The sequence below is a fragment of the Lissotriton helveticus genome, chromosome 2_2, assembly GCF_964261635.1.
Source record: "Lissotriton helveticus chromosome 2_2, aLisHel1.1, whole genome shotgun sequence".
Classification (NCBI taxonomy): Eukaryota; Metazoa; Chordata; class Amphibia; order Caudata; family Salamandridae; genus Lissotriton; species Lissotriton helveticus.
The window spans coordinates 111,564,537-111,581,259 of NC_136060.1; the positions used below are offsets into that span (position 1 = coordinate 111,564,537).

Here is a 16,723-nt window from a genome sequence, read left to right on the forward strand (position 1 = left end):
TGATCAGAAAGATAAAGTGCAAATGCAAAGAATACTATAGGTGCAAAATAGTGCTTAGTGCAAATACCTCAGATAAAATTATATTAAAAATACATATCAAAATTCCAGGGTTAAAAAATAGTCATTTAGTATTATAATATTGGTAATTTATTGGACGAGTTGCTAAAATTAATTGCACTATTGCTTAACCTCCAAACATGTTACATAATATATACAAATTTAAGTGTAAGTGCATAAATATTATGGACCTCTTATCTTTCTTAATCTTGCCGGTAATTTTTACATAGTTAATCCATACGTTTCCAGTTGAAGTAAACCTCCTATCCTAATGTTATGGAGTACTCCAAACCTTAATGAGTCCCGTGATCTCCACACTACTGGAGTCAAGCTATCCTGGTTGATGACGGCTGATAGCTGAAACCGGTCCTAGGATGCTTGATTCCGGTCCAGGGAAGACATGGCTTGGCAGTTCGGGCTGGAGTGTTCCCATGAGGCACAGGGTCAAGGCTGATTTGCATATGGCCATGTCTGAACTGGGTTGGTGTGGTGAGCAAAAAACGATGGGTTTAGACCCAGATCTCTGTACTGGGGTGAGTGTATGACATTGTTCTGCATTCTGTCCATGAACTGTTGTCTTTGCATTTGTCACCCCGAGTGGGACGGGTATGCTCAGACGTGAGTCCCGTGCTCTCCACACCACTGGAGTCAAGCTATCCTGGCTGATGATGGCTGATAGTCAGAAACCGGTCCTAGGATGCTTGATTCCGGTCCAGGGAAGACATGGCTTGGCAGTTCGGGCTGGTCTGTTCCCATGAGGCACAGGGTCAAGGCTGATTCGCATATGGCCATGTCTGAACTGGGTTGGTGTGGTGAGCAAAAAAACGATGGATTTAGGCCCAGATCTCTGTACTGGGGTGAGTGTATGACATTGTTCTGCATTCTGTCCATCAACTGTTGTTTTTGCATTACTCACAAAACCAGACAAAGAAATACACAACCTAGCAGAGGCAGGTTTGAATGGTTAGACAAGCAAATACCTACTTTCTAAAAGTGGTATTTGCAAACACAGAATGTTAAAACCAACTTCACTAAAAGATGTATGTTATCATTCTGAGTTCAGGCATACTAAACTCGAATTTCTACCATGTTTTCTGAGACAGTTAGGATTATACCATGTAATAACTCTAACAGCCCATTCTGGCCTATGGAGAACAGGTAGCCTTGCAATAGTGAAAAACGAAAATGGCTGTAATTCACTATTAGGACATGCCACACACACCAGGGCTTGTCCTACCTTATACTTACAACGCACCCTGCCCATGGGCCTACCATAGGGGTGACTGATATGAAGAAAAGGGAAGGCTTAGGGACTGGGAAGTGGGCGCACTTGCCCAGTCAGCTTGACAGTACCAGACTGCACGCAGGCTCTGCAATGGCAGACCTTAGACACATTTTACAAGGCTGCTTCTATGTGGGGCACAACCAGTGCTGCAAGCCCACCAGTAGCATTTGGATTTACACGCCCTGGGCACACTAGGGTCTGACAAGTAAACGAAATAGCCAAACATGGAACCACAGATTAATACATCAATTTACAATAGGGAGCACTTGCACAGTGGCACTGAATAGCAGTGGCACAGTGCCCAGAGCATCTAACACCAGCAAAAATACATGAGGCAAAAGCAAAAAATGGAAGGGAGACCCACGCCAATGGTGCCAGGTCTAACAATAATGTATCATTCAGAAAAACCATGGCAATTTGGCATTTATTGTTAGCAATGCAAACCACTACATACTTTCTCTAGATTGTCAGGCTTCTGTTCTGGTGCTGTTGGCAATATGCTGCATTCAGCATGAGATGCAGTATGTGTTAAGGTATGCATTGTGTGGGTTGCTAATCATAAGTTCAGCCGGTTTGTGCATTTGAGCTACAACCATAACTTGTTGAACTGTTTTTTCAGTTAATATCTAGTTTTTTTAAATAAATCACTTTATTGCCAAATCCCACTGCAAATGCCCTTCAACCACACAAACTGGGGGTTTGATACAGGGTCTGGTCTGTGGCCATTCTCTGCAACCAAACCAGTGCAGGCTGCCAGCCCTTGCCGCACAAGGCCATCAGTCATGCGAACCATGGTTTGGCTGCAGTGCCTTGTCTTTGGCCACACCTGGGTCCCAACATGCAGTGAGAAGCCACCCATCTTGTGCACAGCCTTCTGACGTTGGCCACAGGGCCTGGCCATAGGCTTGCTGCCAAGCACTGCAGCATGAGGCACACATCAGCAGTGCATAGCATGGGTTAGCCAAAGGGTGCGTCCTGTCTGCGGCCTTTTGTGAACAATTGCAATGGAAAAGATAGATGGCATTTTAAGCAAAAACATTTTAAGCACATTTTACTTTTGTGAACAATTGCGATGTAAAGATAATTGGCATTTTAAGCAAAAACATTTTAAGCACATTTTACTTTTCAAATTAGGTTGGTTTCAAGACAGCTGCAAACTTGATGTTTTTGTTTTTATGCCACATATCTGGATGCTCCCCCCCAGCAATCCATGACAACATGTAATTATGATGCGCATACACTTCTCACTGTATCCTCCACGTCCCAAAGTTGTATAACAGTTTTCTTCATGTAGATACATTCACTGAAAAAAACAAAGGTTAAAGTGTAGTTATACTTGAGGAATGTAGTAAGAGTTTAACAATTGCTGAATAAAAACCTCAAACATTCACTGTAAGAGCAATATCATCTAAAAAACAAAAAAAACACTGAAACTCGCCAGTTTTACAGAACTGGCATAGTGCGGAAGTTATCTTTTGAGAAGGATTATATGCAGTTAATAATAAGAGTCCTTTACAATTTAAATGAAAAAGCGGTGATATATAGAACAATGTTTTTCTGGCCTATGCTAAATAGGCCTCAACTAGCCCTCAATTCCTTTTTGAAATAACAATTTCATAATATTTCTGGCGTTTTTATATTTTCTTATTGACACCACATGTAGCAAAATGTGTACTGTTTATTTTGTATCACATGTTGTACTCGAAGAACTCCAGAGGAAACCTACAAACATCCTTTCAAGGCTCTGCCTTTTCGCACACTATTGCGTTCATTCATGCAATTTCTGTTCCTTTCTATGATGAACTATGACATGAAAACTCTTGAATTTGGTGGTAAAGCCAGATATTTTTGGGTGTGTACTAGGGATGATGCCTGTTTATCTACAGATGTCCAGCACATTTTGGTCTATTTATCTGATGTTTCTGAATACTGCATCTGAGAGCCTTTATGGCAATTGATTTCTGTGGGACTGATTCACAAAAGCAATCTGAGACAAAATCCTAACTTTACGACTTTCGGTATTCACATTTAGGAGTAGTAAAGTTAAGAATCCTAACTTTACTACTCCTAAAAGCCTTTTGTGAATACCGAAAGTCATAAAGATAGGATTTTTCTCAGTTTAGGAGTAGTAAAGTTACGTATAACTGAGAATTTTAGTATTTATTTATGTTGTTATGCAGTAGTACTATTTCAGTGAATTTCTAATGCTTTTTTCAACTTACATTAAAGTCTTGCTACCTGTAATGTATGACTTCATTTTAACCTTTGTTTTTTAAGTGAATTGCTATGTTTTTTCCATATCTTATTTGTATGTTTGTTTGGTCTTGCGGGAGTGCAACTACACTACACAAGTATGAGGGATAGATGCACTGACTCCCGCAGTGTTTGTGGGACTATGATGACACATTATAGTCCATCTGGGACCCTCCCCACCCAGTGGCGTAAAGTGGCATAAAATAGGTCCCTACAGCACCTGTGGTGTGGGGGCCCGAGCTCTAGGGGCCCCCTCAGCACAGCACCCTGGTCTGAGCACTTTGCAGGGGGCCCCCTCAAGTTTCATTATGCCACTGACGCTACCCAAAAGGGGTTCAGCTTTGCCTCCTTCTATATGCTTTTAAGCATATAGTCCTACTGTAACAAAGATCTATACATTTTGAACTTTAATTTCCTTAAAATGGCTGAAGAGAATTTCACCAAATCACAAAAGGCACACTTTATTTAGCTAGCCCTCTGCCAAATTAGGTGTACAGCAGTTTTTCTCTATTGTTTTCTAATTTTACCTAATTAGATGGGATGGGGAAAACGTGTCCCCTTTTTTCTCTGCCTCAACCTTACTGTATATTACACACACATCAAAATAAATAGACAACCCATATAATTTGGGATGTGTTCTCTATAAATTGATTAACCCACTCACTGGCATTGTCTGTATGCAAAATTCTGACACCGTCTTATGGCCACAGTCTTAGCTCATGTGTTTTCTTTTTTCCCTGACATTAGAACATTACAGTCACTTTCCAACATTACCACTCCTTCCTCAAATAGCACTACTTCATTAAAAACATTTCTAATAAAGACCTCCTCCTACCCATTGTTGGGAGCGCACACCAGAGCACTTGTTCTGGTGTGCCACAGAAGTTGGCCTTTATCTTTATTATTTTTTTCTTATTTCTCTTAGTGTTCATTTCTTAGATGACGATGTTTTATTTAAGAATAAGTTAATTCCAGCATATTTGTTTGTTTCTGAATGTACCATTTGGTATGTGTCTTTGGTAAAGAGATGTGCTTCAAGTAAGCAGAATATGACAATCACACACTGGCTCTGGAGCCTTATGATTTTGGCGCACTTCTTGGCACTGTTCTGGTCCTTAACGGTAGGTGTTTTAACTCTAGCCATAGTCTCTAATATTTATCCCTTTAGATAGAATCAAGTGTCCTCTTTAGTTACATATTTAATGGGTGCCTGGCTCCAGACACTCCCATGCCCTCACAAAAACTCTTCATGGTCGTACTAGATGGTGTCCCTCCAGTAAGAGTCACGCATCATTTTCTCCATCCCATTCCATTCCTATCCCTATCCAACAACCTATTCAACACATCTTAATAAGTTTAAACCCAGGGTGTCTCACACCATCTGTCCCTTCTTTTGATGCCTCATTCAAGCCGAGTTTAGTAAAGACAGGGTGGCGGGGATATCTAGATATGACAAAAGGGCTTCACCAGGGCAGTGGAGACAAGGGCCTCCCTTCAACAAGTTGCCGACTAGAGACTAAACACCCTCTTACTTTGTGCTATATTACATTGACTGGTCTGCGTTAGCGTAACAGGGGCACAGTGGTAGTGGTTCTAATGTCCTGCTGCATGTGTGAAATATAATTGTACCAATATGTAACTTTGATTTATGGATGGGTCATCAACTGTAATGCACTCGTACATTTGGTGTGCATTTTGTAGCACTTTAAAAAGAACCTCTTCACAGTACATTGGGGCACTCTACTCTGTGTGGAGTCTAACAGCTGAATCCTAGGCCTGGCTTTCTCCCATGCATGTGGCTGAGATCCCTACATTTAAATTTCTAGTGGGACCGTCCAGGCACTGGTACATTGTTTCGAGCGTAAATGATACATTGTTACGAGCGTAAATTCTGATTCATTGTTTTGAGTGGCTAGACTGCCTGCCCAGAAAGCCACCATCTTATCGACTGAGCAGCTCAATAAAAACAAGACTTTTATCATTTGAGGACCAGTTAATTTTATCATTGGGCTTCGGACCTTATCACTGGGCTATTGCCAGTAAAACATTAATGTACTGAGGTGATTTTAATGCTCCCAGCCTAAATAAGAATGGTAAAGAATAATAATAACCAAATCCTCTGTGCCTGTGACATCTCAATATATTGGTTCAGATAAATGCCCGTTCCCACCACATCAGCCTGCCACGCAATCGAACTACCACATGAAAAGCCAGGAAAACTTAACGGAAATGGAATTCTCCACTGGGTGTGGCTATCAATAGTACATAAGGTGCAGTGGTGCTGGGTCCAGAGGTGTGAGCAACCTATGCACCCCCATTTGTGGCAGTCTTGGGCCTTCTGCACCTTTACTATGCTGCTGCCAACTTCCTGCTTGAAAGCTGACCACAAAGGTGGGGAAACATGCTGAAACAAATAGATGGAACTGACCATTATGCTCTCTTTTGAAAACCAGTAAACTTCCACTTGACTGCATTTGAAATCAATACGCCTTTCATTCTACTGTCAGTGGTCTTGTTCAGCAGTCAAAATGGTCTTCTTTTGTGGCTCAGTTACAGAGCTCTCGCACTTTAGTTCTGTTGTTTTGCTGACTAGCATGTTTTTCTTTCTTCAGGAAACATCCAATTTTTACTTCATGGCCACTGGAAAAGGTTGATTTTCTCGTTCACTGCTGCCTTCAAAGATATTCCAGGTCTGTAAGAAAACGAACAATGTTTAAAATATGCAAAATGTTTGTGACTTCATTATTGGAGTTTCATATGCTCAGTATCTACTGTAGACTGTTTTTTTAAGAATACTTGCACTGACCCCTGGCACTTACTGAAATTCTCGCCGAGCAGCAGATTGAACGCTGATCCGGCAAAACCCTCGCTTCTGACGCCATTACCTGCTCGAGGGAGCCACGAGACACGCCCACCTCTGTTGGCCACGCCCCCCCTCTCCAGGTACAAATAGTGCGCGCTGAACGCTAGCGCTGCATTGAACATTTAAGAACCTCCTGAGGCGGAAGCCGGGAGCTCTGACAGAATAATCGTTTTTAAAATTGTATTACTGTGTTTTTAAGAATACTTGCACTGACCCCTGGCACTTACTGAAATTCTCGCCGAGCAGCAGATTGAACGCTGATCCGGCAAAACCCTCGCTCCTGACGCCATTACCTGCTCGAGGGAGCCACGAGACACGCCCACCTCTGTTGGCCACGCCCCCCCCTCTCCAGGTACAAATAGTGCGCGCTGAACGCTAGCGCTGCATTGAACATTTAAGAACCTCCTGAGGCGGAAGCCGGGAGCTCTGACAGAATAATTGTTTTTAAAATTGGATTACTGTGTTTTTAAGAATACTTGCACTGACCCCTGGCACTTACTGAAATTCTCGCTGAGCAGCAGATTGAACGCTCATCCGGCAAAACCCTCGCTCCTGACCCCATTACCTGCTCGAGGGAGCCACGAGACACGCCCACCTCTGTTGGCCACGCCCCCCTCTCCAGGTACAAATAGTGCGCGCTGAACGCTAGCGCTGCATTGAACATTTAAGAACCTCCTGAGGCGGAAGCCGGGAGCTCTGACAGAATAATTGTTTTTAAAATTGTATTACTGTGTTTTTAAGAATACTTGCACTGACCCCTGGCACTTACTGAAATTCTCGCCAAGCAGCAGATTGAACGCTGATCCGGCAAAACCCTCACTCCTGAAGCCATTACCTGCTCGAGGGAGCCACGAGACACGCCCACCTCTGTTGGCCACGCCCCCCCTCCAACGCCCTGAACATCTCCCATAAAACATGTGTCTCGGCCGGAAGCGCAGCGGACGAGCGCAGCGGGCGCGACGATGGCGTGCCAAAGGCGCGCTTAAGGCTAGCTCGTCTGCGCTCGTCCGCGCTAGGCAGAGCTCAGAGCCAGATCCTATACACAACATCACCCATCCCACGCGCGGATATTCAAGTGATGCACTATCACACCTCAATAGAAAATTGAAGGCCCCCTGCCTCCATTCCGTTCCCGGGGATCATCCCCTCAACCGCTGCTCCCACTGCCCCTATAAATTTGCACCCTCCCCGCCGGTAAACCCACCCGCTGTTCCATTGCGCATGGCCCTGATCAACTGTAGATCCCTTCCCAAGCACTCAGTGGAAATATACCAGCTTCTGGAAAACTATGAGCTTGACACGCTCTTTTTAACTGAAACATGGCTAGGACAAGACTCTGCTCCCGACATTGTTAACTCCCTACCCCCGGGCTTTCTAATTCACCATATGAATCGTTCCAAAGGGAAGGGCGGAGGTGTCACAATAATCTATAAAGACCACCTCTCTTGCCGATTGCAAGGCAGCCCCCTTTCAGACTGTGAAAATGTCTTGTTCTCAATACAAGTATCTCCATGTAGATCCATTTCGGGCCTCCTCATCTACCGCCCCCCAGGACCCCTAGGCCAGTTCTGCGAATCTCTTATGGAACACACCTTCACACTGGCTGCCTCGCACTCTACCTGTATGATCCTAGGAGATCTAAATATTCACTTCGATAAAATGGAAGCCAAACCTGCCGCAGACCTAATAGCAGACCTCGAAAATCTTCAATTAAAACTATTAAGTCGACTACCCACCCACTCAATGGGCCATTTACTGGATCCAATCTTCTCCAACATTAACAACTTAACCACCCTGGATCCCATCCCGGTATCTTGGACGGATCACTTTTTAGTCCCACTTAACTGGCAGCTGACTTCCACTCCACGCCTCACAATTCCACCTAACAAGGCCACACGCCCCTGGTCTAAACTCGATCCAGAAAAATGGAAACTCCAGCTAGAACGATCCCCTCCTAAACTTGACGCCAACCCCATCCACGCCGATGCGGAGTTTTCAACCTGGATAGGAGAAACACTGGAAAGAACACTTCCTAAAAAGCCCTCCAGCAAACCCCGGACTAAAGCTACTTCCCCATGGTTCACCCAAGAAATGCGGCTTCTAAAGAAAGCATGCAAGAGAGCAGAAAGAGACTGGAGAAAATTTTTTGACCCCATAAAAAAAACCGAATATAAAAAAACTCTTCTCAACTATAAAAAAGCACTTAAAACCGCACAAGCCAACTATTTCGAGGAGAAAATCAGGTCATCTACCAACTCCTCCCGGGAAACATTCCAAATAGCTAAAAAACTCCTCAAAGTACCGGAGCCTCCCCCCCTAATTGAAGCATCAGTCAGTCGTTGCAATGAACTTGCAGACTTTTTCAATCTGAAAATAAAAAACATCATCAACTCCCTTCCACCGCCAGCGTTGGACGCATCCTCTGGTGTCGACCAGCCCAGTCGAACACGCCATGCCACTGCATGTCTACTGACACACTTCACCCCTCTGACAACTGACACCCTCCTTCCCATACTCAATTCCATCAAAAGTGGTAGCCCTATTGATCCCGCACCACTCAATATCCTCAAACTAGTTGCGCCCACCATCCTTCCACACCTTACAAAATTGATTAATACCTCACTTATCCACGGCATCGTCCCTCCCAACTGGAAAAAAGCCACAGTAAAAGCACTGATCAAAAAACCTCACCTGGACCCAATGGAATTAGGCAATTACAGGCCGATTTCCTTGCTCCCTGGCATTAGTAAAATAGCTGAAAAATACGTCAACTACAACCTATCCCACCATCTTGAGACCAATGGGCTCCTGGAGCCTTCCCAGACGGGATTCAGACCCGGCCAGAGCACAGAAACTGCGATGTTGGCGGTAGTCGAAGAGGCAAGGAAAATCTTAGACTCTGGAGGATCAGTGGCAGTGATCCTCCTAGACCTGAGCGCGGCCTTCGACACCGTCAACCATTCGACACTGGTACTCAGGCTCAGTGAGCTGGGAATCGCAGGAATGGCTCTGGCTTGGCTTAAATCCTTTCTTGAGAACAGATCCTTCCAGGTAGCAGATGGCAATTTCACATCCAAGTCCACTGCCATTAGCTGTGGGGTCCCCCAGGGCTCATCCTTGAGTCCGACCCTTTTTAATGTTTACATGTCCCCCCTTGAAAAAACCGTCACCCCCTTCGGGATCAAGCTACTAATATACGCCGATGACACCCAATTCGTGGTATCCTTAAGCCAGCAAGACCACTCCCTACCCAACCTCCAAACCTGTCTAGGTGAAATAACTAAATGGATGAATCTCTCCCACCTCAAGCTTAACAACGATAAGACAGAGATAATGATTCTGGGCAATAAATCCCTCTACCAACCCAAATCCCTATGGCCTTCGTGCATGGGCACCCCACCCGTTCCGAAGTCTGAAATCAAGAGCCTTGGAATATGGCTAGACGAGGGTCTTAATTTTTCCGCCCAAGCTAGGAAAACGGCTGGGGTGTGTCACGGCCTCCTACGCTCAGCTAGGAAGATTCTGCCCTTGCTCCCTGCACAATCCCAAAAACTCCTAATTCATGGGCTTGTGTTGTCACGCTTGGACTACGGCAATGCCCTCTATCTGGGGACCCCTAAAAAAGTACTGTCAAAACTCCAGACAGTGCAAAATGCCGCCGCCCGCCTCCTTACAGGAACCCATCGCCGCTGCTCAGCCAAACCTGCTCTGAATACCTTGCACTGGCTGCCTGTTCAGGAGAGAATACAATTCAAGGCACTCTGCACAACTTATAAAGTCCTACATGGCAAGGCCCCACCTATCCTACAAAAACTCATTTCACCTCATACCACCAAAAGAATGCTCCGATCTTCTAACTCTAACCTTGCCTCTGTCCCCAGAATCAAGAAAGCCCGCTCGGGCGGTCGACTGTTCTCATACAACGCCTCAAGACTATGGAACACTCTACCCCCTGACATCAGAGCCCAACCCACCCTCCTCTCATTCCGCAGAGCACTTAAGACCTGGCTGTTTCCATAAGACTCCTCTCACACCTGGTTCTTGTCAATTAGCGTGGGACGCTCACGGGCAGCCATGCGCTCTACAAATCTGTAAAATAAATAAATAAATAAAATAGACTGTGGCACCTGTAAGACACTCTGCTGCCGGTGGGCTACACTGGAATGGTGTAGATATCCCAAGAAGTTCTATTGGAGGCCCAATCAATTCATTCTTGTGTAATAAAACTAAAGAAGCAGTGGGGTCGCAGAGTGAAACTGAAAGTGAAAGGAATGTGGGATTTGTATCTGCGGAAGCGTGGGAGTCCAAAGACACCGCTGTCAGCTACTGTCACATATGCTGTCCCCTCTCATTGATTTCCCATATATTGAAGTTTCAATTCCACATGTGTTGCTTTGCAAGGACATATGATCAAATCGCAAATAACACTGCTGTGAATCTATGGAGTGTCTGACACTCCCGCCCATAGTACAACAAGCATTTGCAATGCAATAGGTCTCGCATTTACGAGAGTTTAAGCTATTGTCATTTACAATGACAATAGCTCAAACTCTCCTAAATGCGAGACCTGTTTCACTTCAAAGAAGCAGCCGCCATTGTCTGGGGCTGGAAGTGAAAGCGTGCAATGCGAGGAAAGCATGTCGTGCCTGCAATAGGAGAAACTCATTAAAGGAAAGAGTGCCTACAGACTAATAAGACATACCATGTTGCAACATAAGTAAAAGGGGCCGTCGCCATGGGAGGATAATAATGCCGACAAGGCAGTACCAAAGAGGGACTAACACGCCTAATAATGACTCGCCAGCCAGCGTTTACGAAGGGCAATGACACAAGCCAATGACAAATATGGGTGGAGAATAGGCGGAGCTTCAAAGCCATACTCCAATACTGCATGCCTCGCAGCAGTGCATGCGCTGCCCAGGCTCAACCTAAAAACAGAGTATTTGACAACTAATCTCCACGAGGCATACTATAGCCAACATTGCTTTTGCCAGCTTTTCCACTTCTATAGGTGTTTGCATACATTCTATTGCACTTTATGCTTATATTAGAAACATGTTGTAAGGTGCATCCGTGTTCACATTATACTTACATATAATGACAACTTGCACCTGCTTTTAGCAAAATGTAGTACAGTTCACAATACATATTTTATTATTATCAGAAAGGAACCTGTCAACCTGAATGAACTACCGAAGAATTTAATGGGTAATGCACTTCCGCAAAAAAATTAGAAGCTGTGGCTATCTTCCCACATCCAGAAATACATTGATGTATTCAATATAACTATTGTACAAAATGGAGAAAAAAGCACCCTCTGGCGGTCATTTATGAATGGGAAAGACCTGCTCTTAATTTAAAGTGCAACCATGCCTCTTGAAAATTCTGCTTGAAAATACAGGGAAGCTTGCCAAATGTCATCAACTAAAATCAAATATAAACAAGCTTTGGTAAGGCCAATAGGTCGTTCATAAACAAGTGCTTTGGGCTTTGTCACTGTCTTTCAGCCATTCTGCAGCATGCTACAACAACGTGAGTGAACGTTAGAGAAGCAAGGTAAGAGCCATTGTTGAAAGGTTGGCAATAAACTGCAAGATTAGCTATGAAGAGAAGCAGGGGCCAATGCAGGTAGGAACTGCACTACCCATGAACCAAACACAATGAAGTTCAAAGCAGAATGACACTGCCAATAACAGCAGCAGAGAATTGGTGACTGCACTTTCTGCGAACCAATCAAAATGTATTAAGAAACAGGATGACACTGCCTGGGACAGCAGCAAGGCAGGCTTGCCTTGCTGAAATTCAAGCGCTTACAACATGAAACATTTCAAGTAGAGCCCGTAAATAATCTAATACAGTGCAGATAGGACAAGGAAACCTCTGTTGGTACGTACTATGATTGGAACTTTGAAACCCGCCACACATGTGTGAGCATCCCACAGTCCCTCACGCTGTTCACTTCTCCCATAAATGTAATGTAATGTATGTATGTATGTGTCTTGTAAAGCGCACTGCTGCCCTGAGGCGTTGTGGCGCTGTAGACCGCTGGGGAACCCATCCTGGCTATCCCTGTGAGATGGTCCCTACTGGGTATCTCCAAGGTGAAACCAGGCATCCCCGGCGAATGTGGGGGGCCGTTGTAGAGATGAGGCAAGCTAATGCCCAGAGTTGCCGAGTGTGATCCCTGGTTAGAGTAGGCATCGAGGTGAGAATTATCGAGTCCGCTGACCCTGGTCCACGACCCTGCCGCGTCGGGAATTGAACCCTGGTCCCGGGCCGTTCTCTGCTTCTGGGTCTGCCGCCTCTAACCAGTGAGCCACACCACTCCACTACCTTTGTGGTGTTAGAACGGCAGTAGTTTATTAACATTATAAGCTGGTACATAGTTTATCATGATTGCATCTGTCATTAATATGTTCATTCCTTAACTTGCATTTTTTGTAAAACATACAGTACTTTACTGGTCCATAGTGAAATCTTAGCTTTATTGCATAATAAGCCATATTCGCATAACCTGCAGTGCATCATCCTGCAAATCATAAAGTCTTTAATGGGTGTCATAAATCACTGTCAGCTGCTGTGATAGCTCTCCTTCTGTTGATTACTTTGATACAGTGTGTTGTGGCTTCAAGGCTTCCCTTGATACCAACTGGTGTTTGTGACACTGTGGCCATTCCTGGGTAGCAAGAGCCTTGTTCACCCAGCCCTGGCCATTTCTTACCCCTTTTGTCTGTCCTCAAGTGTCCCTGCCAACAGGCATCCCAATGACCTTGTTTGGGAAATTGTCCTTTTATGTCCTTGTGTGAAGATATTTTATTGTTAACCTTGTAGCCATTCGCCACACTGCGGGTGGCTTAAAGACCTCCGACAGCTCCCCCTAAGCTTACAAGAAACCCAGTAGCTCCATTGCCCTCAGGATATTCAGTAGGAGCAAATCAATCCCTACGCTAGACAGATGAACCTTGTCTGCATAATAGCCCGGCATCCTAAGGTTGAGGAAGCCATGGCTCACAAATTCCCTGCCCATGCCTCAGCAGAACCTGCTCATTCTTATGTTCAGTTTCCACCTAGATCTATCCACCACTCCCTGGTTCTCTGCCCCCAACCCTACCACTTGTAACGCTTTATGACTCCTGACCATAGTATGATGGCAGGGCATGCCCACCTGGAAATGGTTGTCAGGTTGGCCTGGATGGCATCCAACAGGGCTTTCTGCCCCATTGCAGCAAGATCATTGCCCCTCAAGTGAATTACCACTACGGCGGGGTTCCTGTGCGCCCTTGTGCATCCCACACCACAGGGAGAAGTTGGTTGCATTTCATGCCTGGTTTGCCCAGCCATCTAATCTTGATATTGCGCAGTCATATGACAACATACATCTTCCTTGTGCCACCCCACAGTTGCACCCTTGTGATGTATGAGTGTCCTATTTTCTAAACCTTCCGTCTTTCTGCTCTGTCCCCTGTGGAGAGAGATTGGCCCGTGTTGGTATGAAAATGGCCTGATGTATGCCTTAAAAGCTGAGGATTTCCACCTCACTATCTGTCTCACCCCTACGTCAGTCATGCTGTGTGCAGCCATGGTGGTGGCTGCCCCCGATGTGGAATGAATACAACCCAAAGTGCGCCAGTGTGAGGGCCGCCTTTGCCAGGGCTTGGAGGCCAAAACACAACAAAATGGATGCATTTGTGGCCATGCCCCTTCTCTGCTGATTGGGGCTTTCAAATCAAAATTGTTTGGCCACTTTGATACCTCTTGCCTTTGGCACACTTTCTTTGCACCTTCCTGCTGCCATGCCGCTTGAGTGCCGCCCGGAGGAGGAGGGGGGGGGGGTTAGCCACCTTCCCTCTAGGATCAGCAGCACCTCCTGGTCTGGCGGGACATAGGAGCCTGACACAGATCTCTGCAGCAGGTGCTCAATCGACCCAGCATTCAAACAGAACAATCCCTACAATATTAAGATACTTTGGGAGAGAGTAGCTTTTGCTGGGGGACTATTTGGGCTATTTGGCAATGAGAACCACGTGTTAGTGTCCGTGTCAGTGAAACCCCACTACCACAAAGCAGTGTGCCACAGGAGGGCCTCAGTGTCTTTTGCCCCTCATGCTTTTATCTGTTCTGATGCAAATTCAGAGCACTCTGCATGAGAAATGAACATTGAACCGAGCTGTAAGAGATGCCCAGCCAAGGCCTCACCCCATCAGCAACTGGAAGCTACAGGTATGGAGACCATGCTGGGAGCTCAGAAATCCCAATCTAGCTGTATTCTTTTGCTACGAGTGGGTGCCCTATGGTGTGGGGGCTAAAAGCTGGAGTCCCTGAATAGGTGAAAGCCCAAACTTGCTGCTGAACTCACACATGGGTGCCCCCAAACCCCTCAGAATGATGAGGCTATTCTGCCTCATTTTTGCCAAATACTGTCCATAAAGCCAACATAAATATCCAGCAATATTCAAGAGTTTATGACTGAGATTAAGCATGTATACCTAAAATATCCATAGGTCTACACAACTATTCTATACACAGCAAAATCTGCAGAAAAAACATACCACTAAGACAACCACCGCAACTAATAAGAAAAAAGTGTGAAAAAATATGAACTACTTTTCCGGATTCCCATCACTCACCATGATGGTGACATGCTTCATCATCTGGGTTTCCTCTTTGTAGTTACACTAGTGACCCTAAGGGCTACAACCCTATCATAGTGAAGGGGAGCCCGAGGATGTTTCAATATGACTCCTAGCAGATGAGAGTAGTAGAGTGTATAGGAACTAAGTGCAGTGCATAGGTGAAGAGTGTAGATTAAAATTGAGTTATGAGAAACCACAATTTTACTATTGTCTCTCACAATTCAAATTAAAATCAGTGCAATAAAAGACAGTCTTAGCAAATAGCTGTCTTAAATTCTTTTTTGTAAAGTGGTCAACATGTTTCAGCACAGTCAGACAACATTCTGTCTAGTGCTTTCGTCAGGACCCACCTAGTAATGCTACTGCAAAATGTGAAACCAAAGTGAAAACTAATTATGTTCAACAATAGAACAGATTAAATGGTTGGCAACGATACAACCAAATCACCTCTTTGTAGGTATGTACACTTCTTCCTTAGCAATCACCGATTATATTAATGGCGTCTGTAAAAAATAAAAATAACGTGCATCTCAAAGGGGTTAATCAACAAATATCATATTGAATTGACAAAAGACTGGCATTAAACTATGCCAGCTGTCATTATCCACGGATGGATAGAAAGCTTATTATTCTTACCTTGACATTGCAAGGAAGCTACCTCACCTCACCTGGAAACTGCTCAGGATTTTTTTTTTAAATCCCACTCATGCACAGTGGTCCACGGAGTAATAATGGCAGAATATTTGCGAGGAAAATGTGCGCCGACAGGATTGGTAGTAACAAACGCACCTAGACTGTTCCTCACAGATAAAGACTTCCTAAAACATTGTTCATTGATCGCATGGCAGTATACAAGCGATTGGCTTATCTTGATTATTAACCTCATCACTGCGGCGCAAATTCCGCCGCAGTGCTGAGCATTCCAATCGCGGGCGTGGTCATGACGGCTCCCGGCCGTCATCAGCACACGCCCACCGTGACTCATGACGGCCGGGAGCCGTCATCAGCATCGAAGAGGTAAAAATAGCCAAGCGTGTGGCAGACGCTATCCTGATAGAAATCCAGGTTTTAGAGGCTCAGATAAAGACCACGATTACTAATATAACTTTCAAGAAAAATCAGGAAGAGTCCAACAAAAGAAATAAAGAGTTTAAGGACAACATCCTATTCTCAAAAATAGAAAAGTTCAAAAAAGATCTGGCGAAGTTTACACATGAGAGGGTCTACCTCTACACTGGGGATAATTATGTCCCCCCTGAATTTAACAACAGAGGACGGAAGCTGGGTTTCACATATGGTAGCTCCAGTTCTGATGAAGGACCTAGTACGAGTGACTCTGATAATTCCATGAGGAATGGACAACAACTGAGAGGACGAGGAAAGAATTTTCAAAACAAATGGCGTGGAGGTCCACCAAACCAATATCAACATTGGTGGCAACCACACCCGCGGCAATGCCCACCACCCCCTTTTCATATCCCCATGGGTCCAATGGGACCTTTTGAACCACCAGGGTTCCAAGGCAATTTTAATAACCAGCCTTTTTTAGGGTATGGCTGGGGACGCTCCAGAGGGAAAAGGAGAAACCAATGTGCACAGGTCCATTGGGGCCCCCCTCCATCTCCGAGGAGT

The 16,723-nt window shown here is 45.0% G+C and overlaps 1 protein-coding gene across 1 annotated transcript in view; it reads left to right on the top strand.

Annotated features, from left to right (window-relative positions):
• LOC144821751 (uncharacterized) overlaps positions 1-16,723 on the top strand; it is a 1,041,341-nt gene that overhangs the window by 547,581 nt on the left and 477,037 nt on the right. Inside the window, exon 9 of the mRNA XM_078678951.1 lies at positions 6,208-6,285. Coding sequence (XP_078535077.1) covers positions 6,208-6,285 — 78 coding nt within the window. The remainder of the gene's footprint in view (positions 1-6,207; positions 6,286-16,723) is intronic.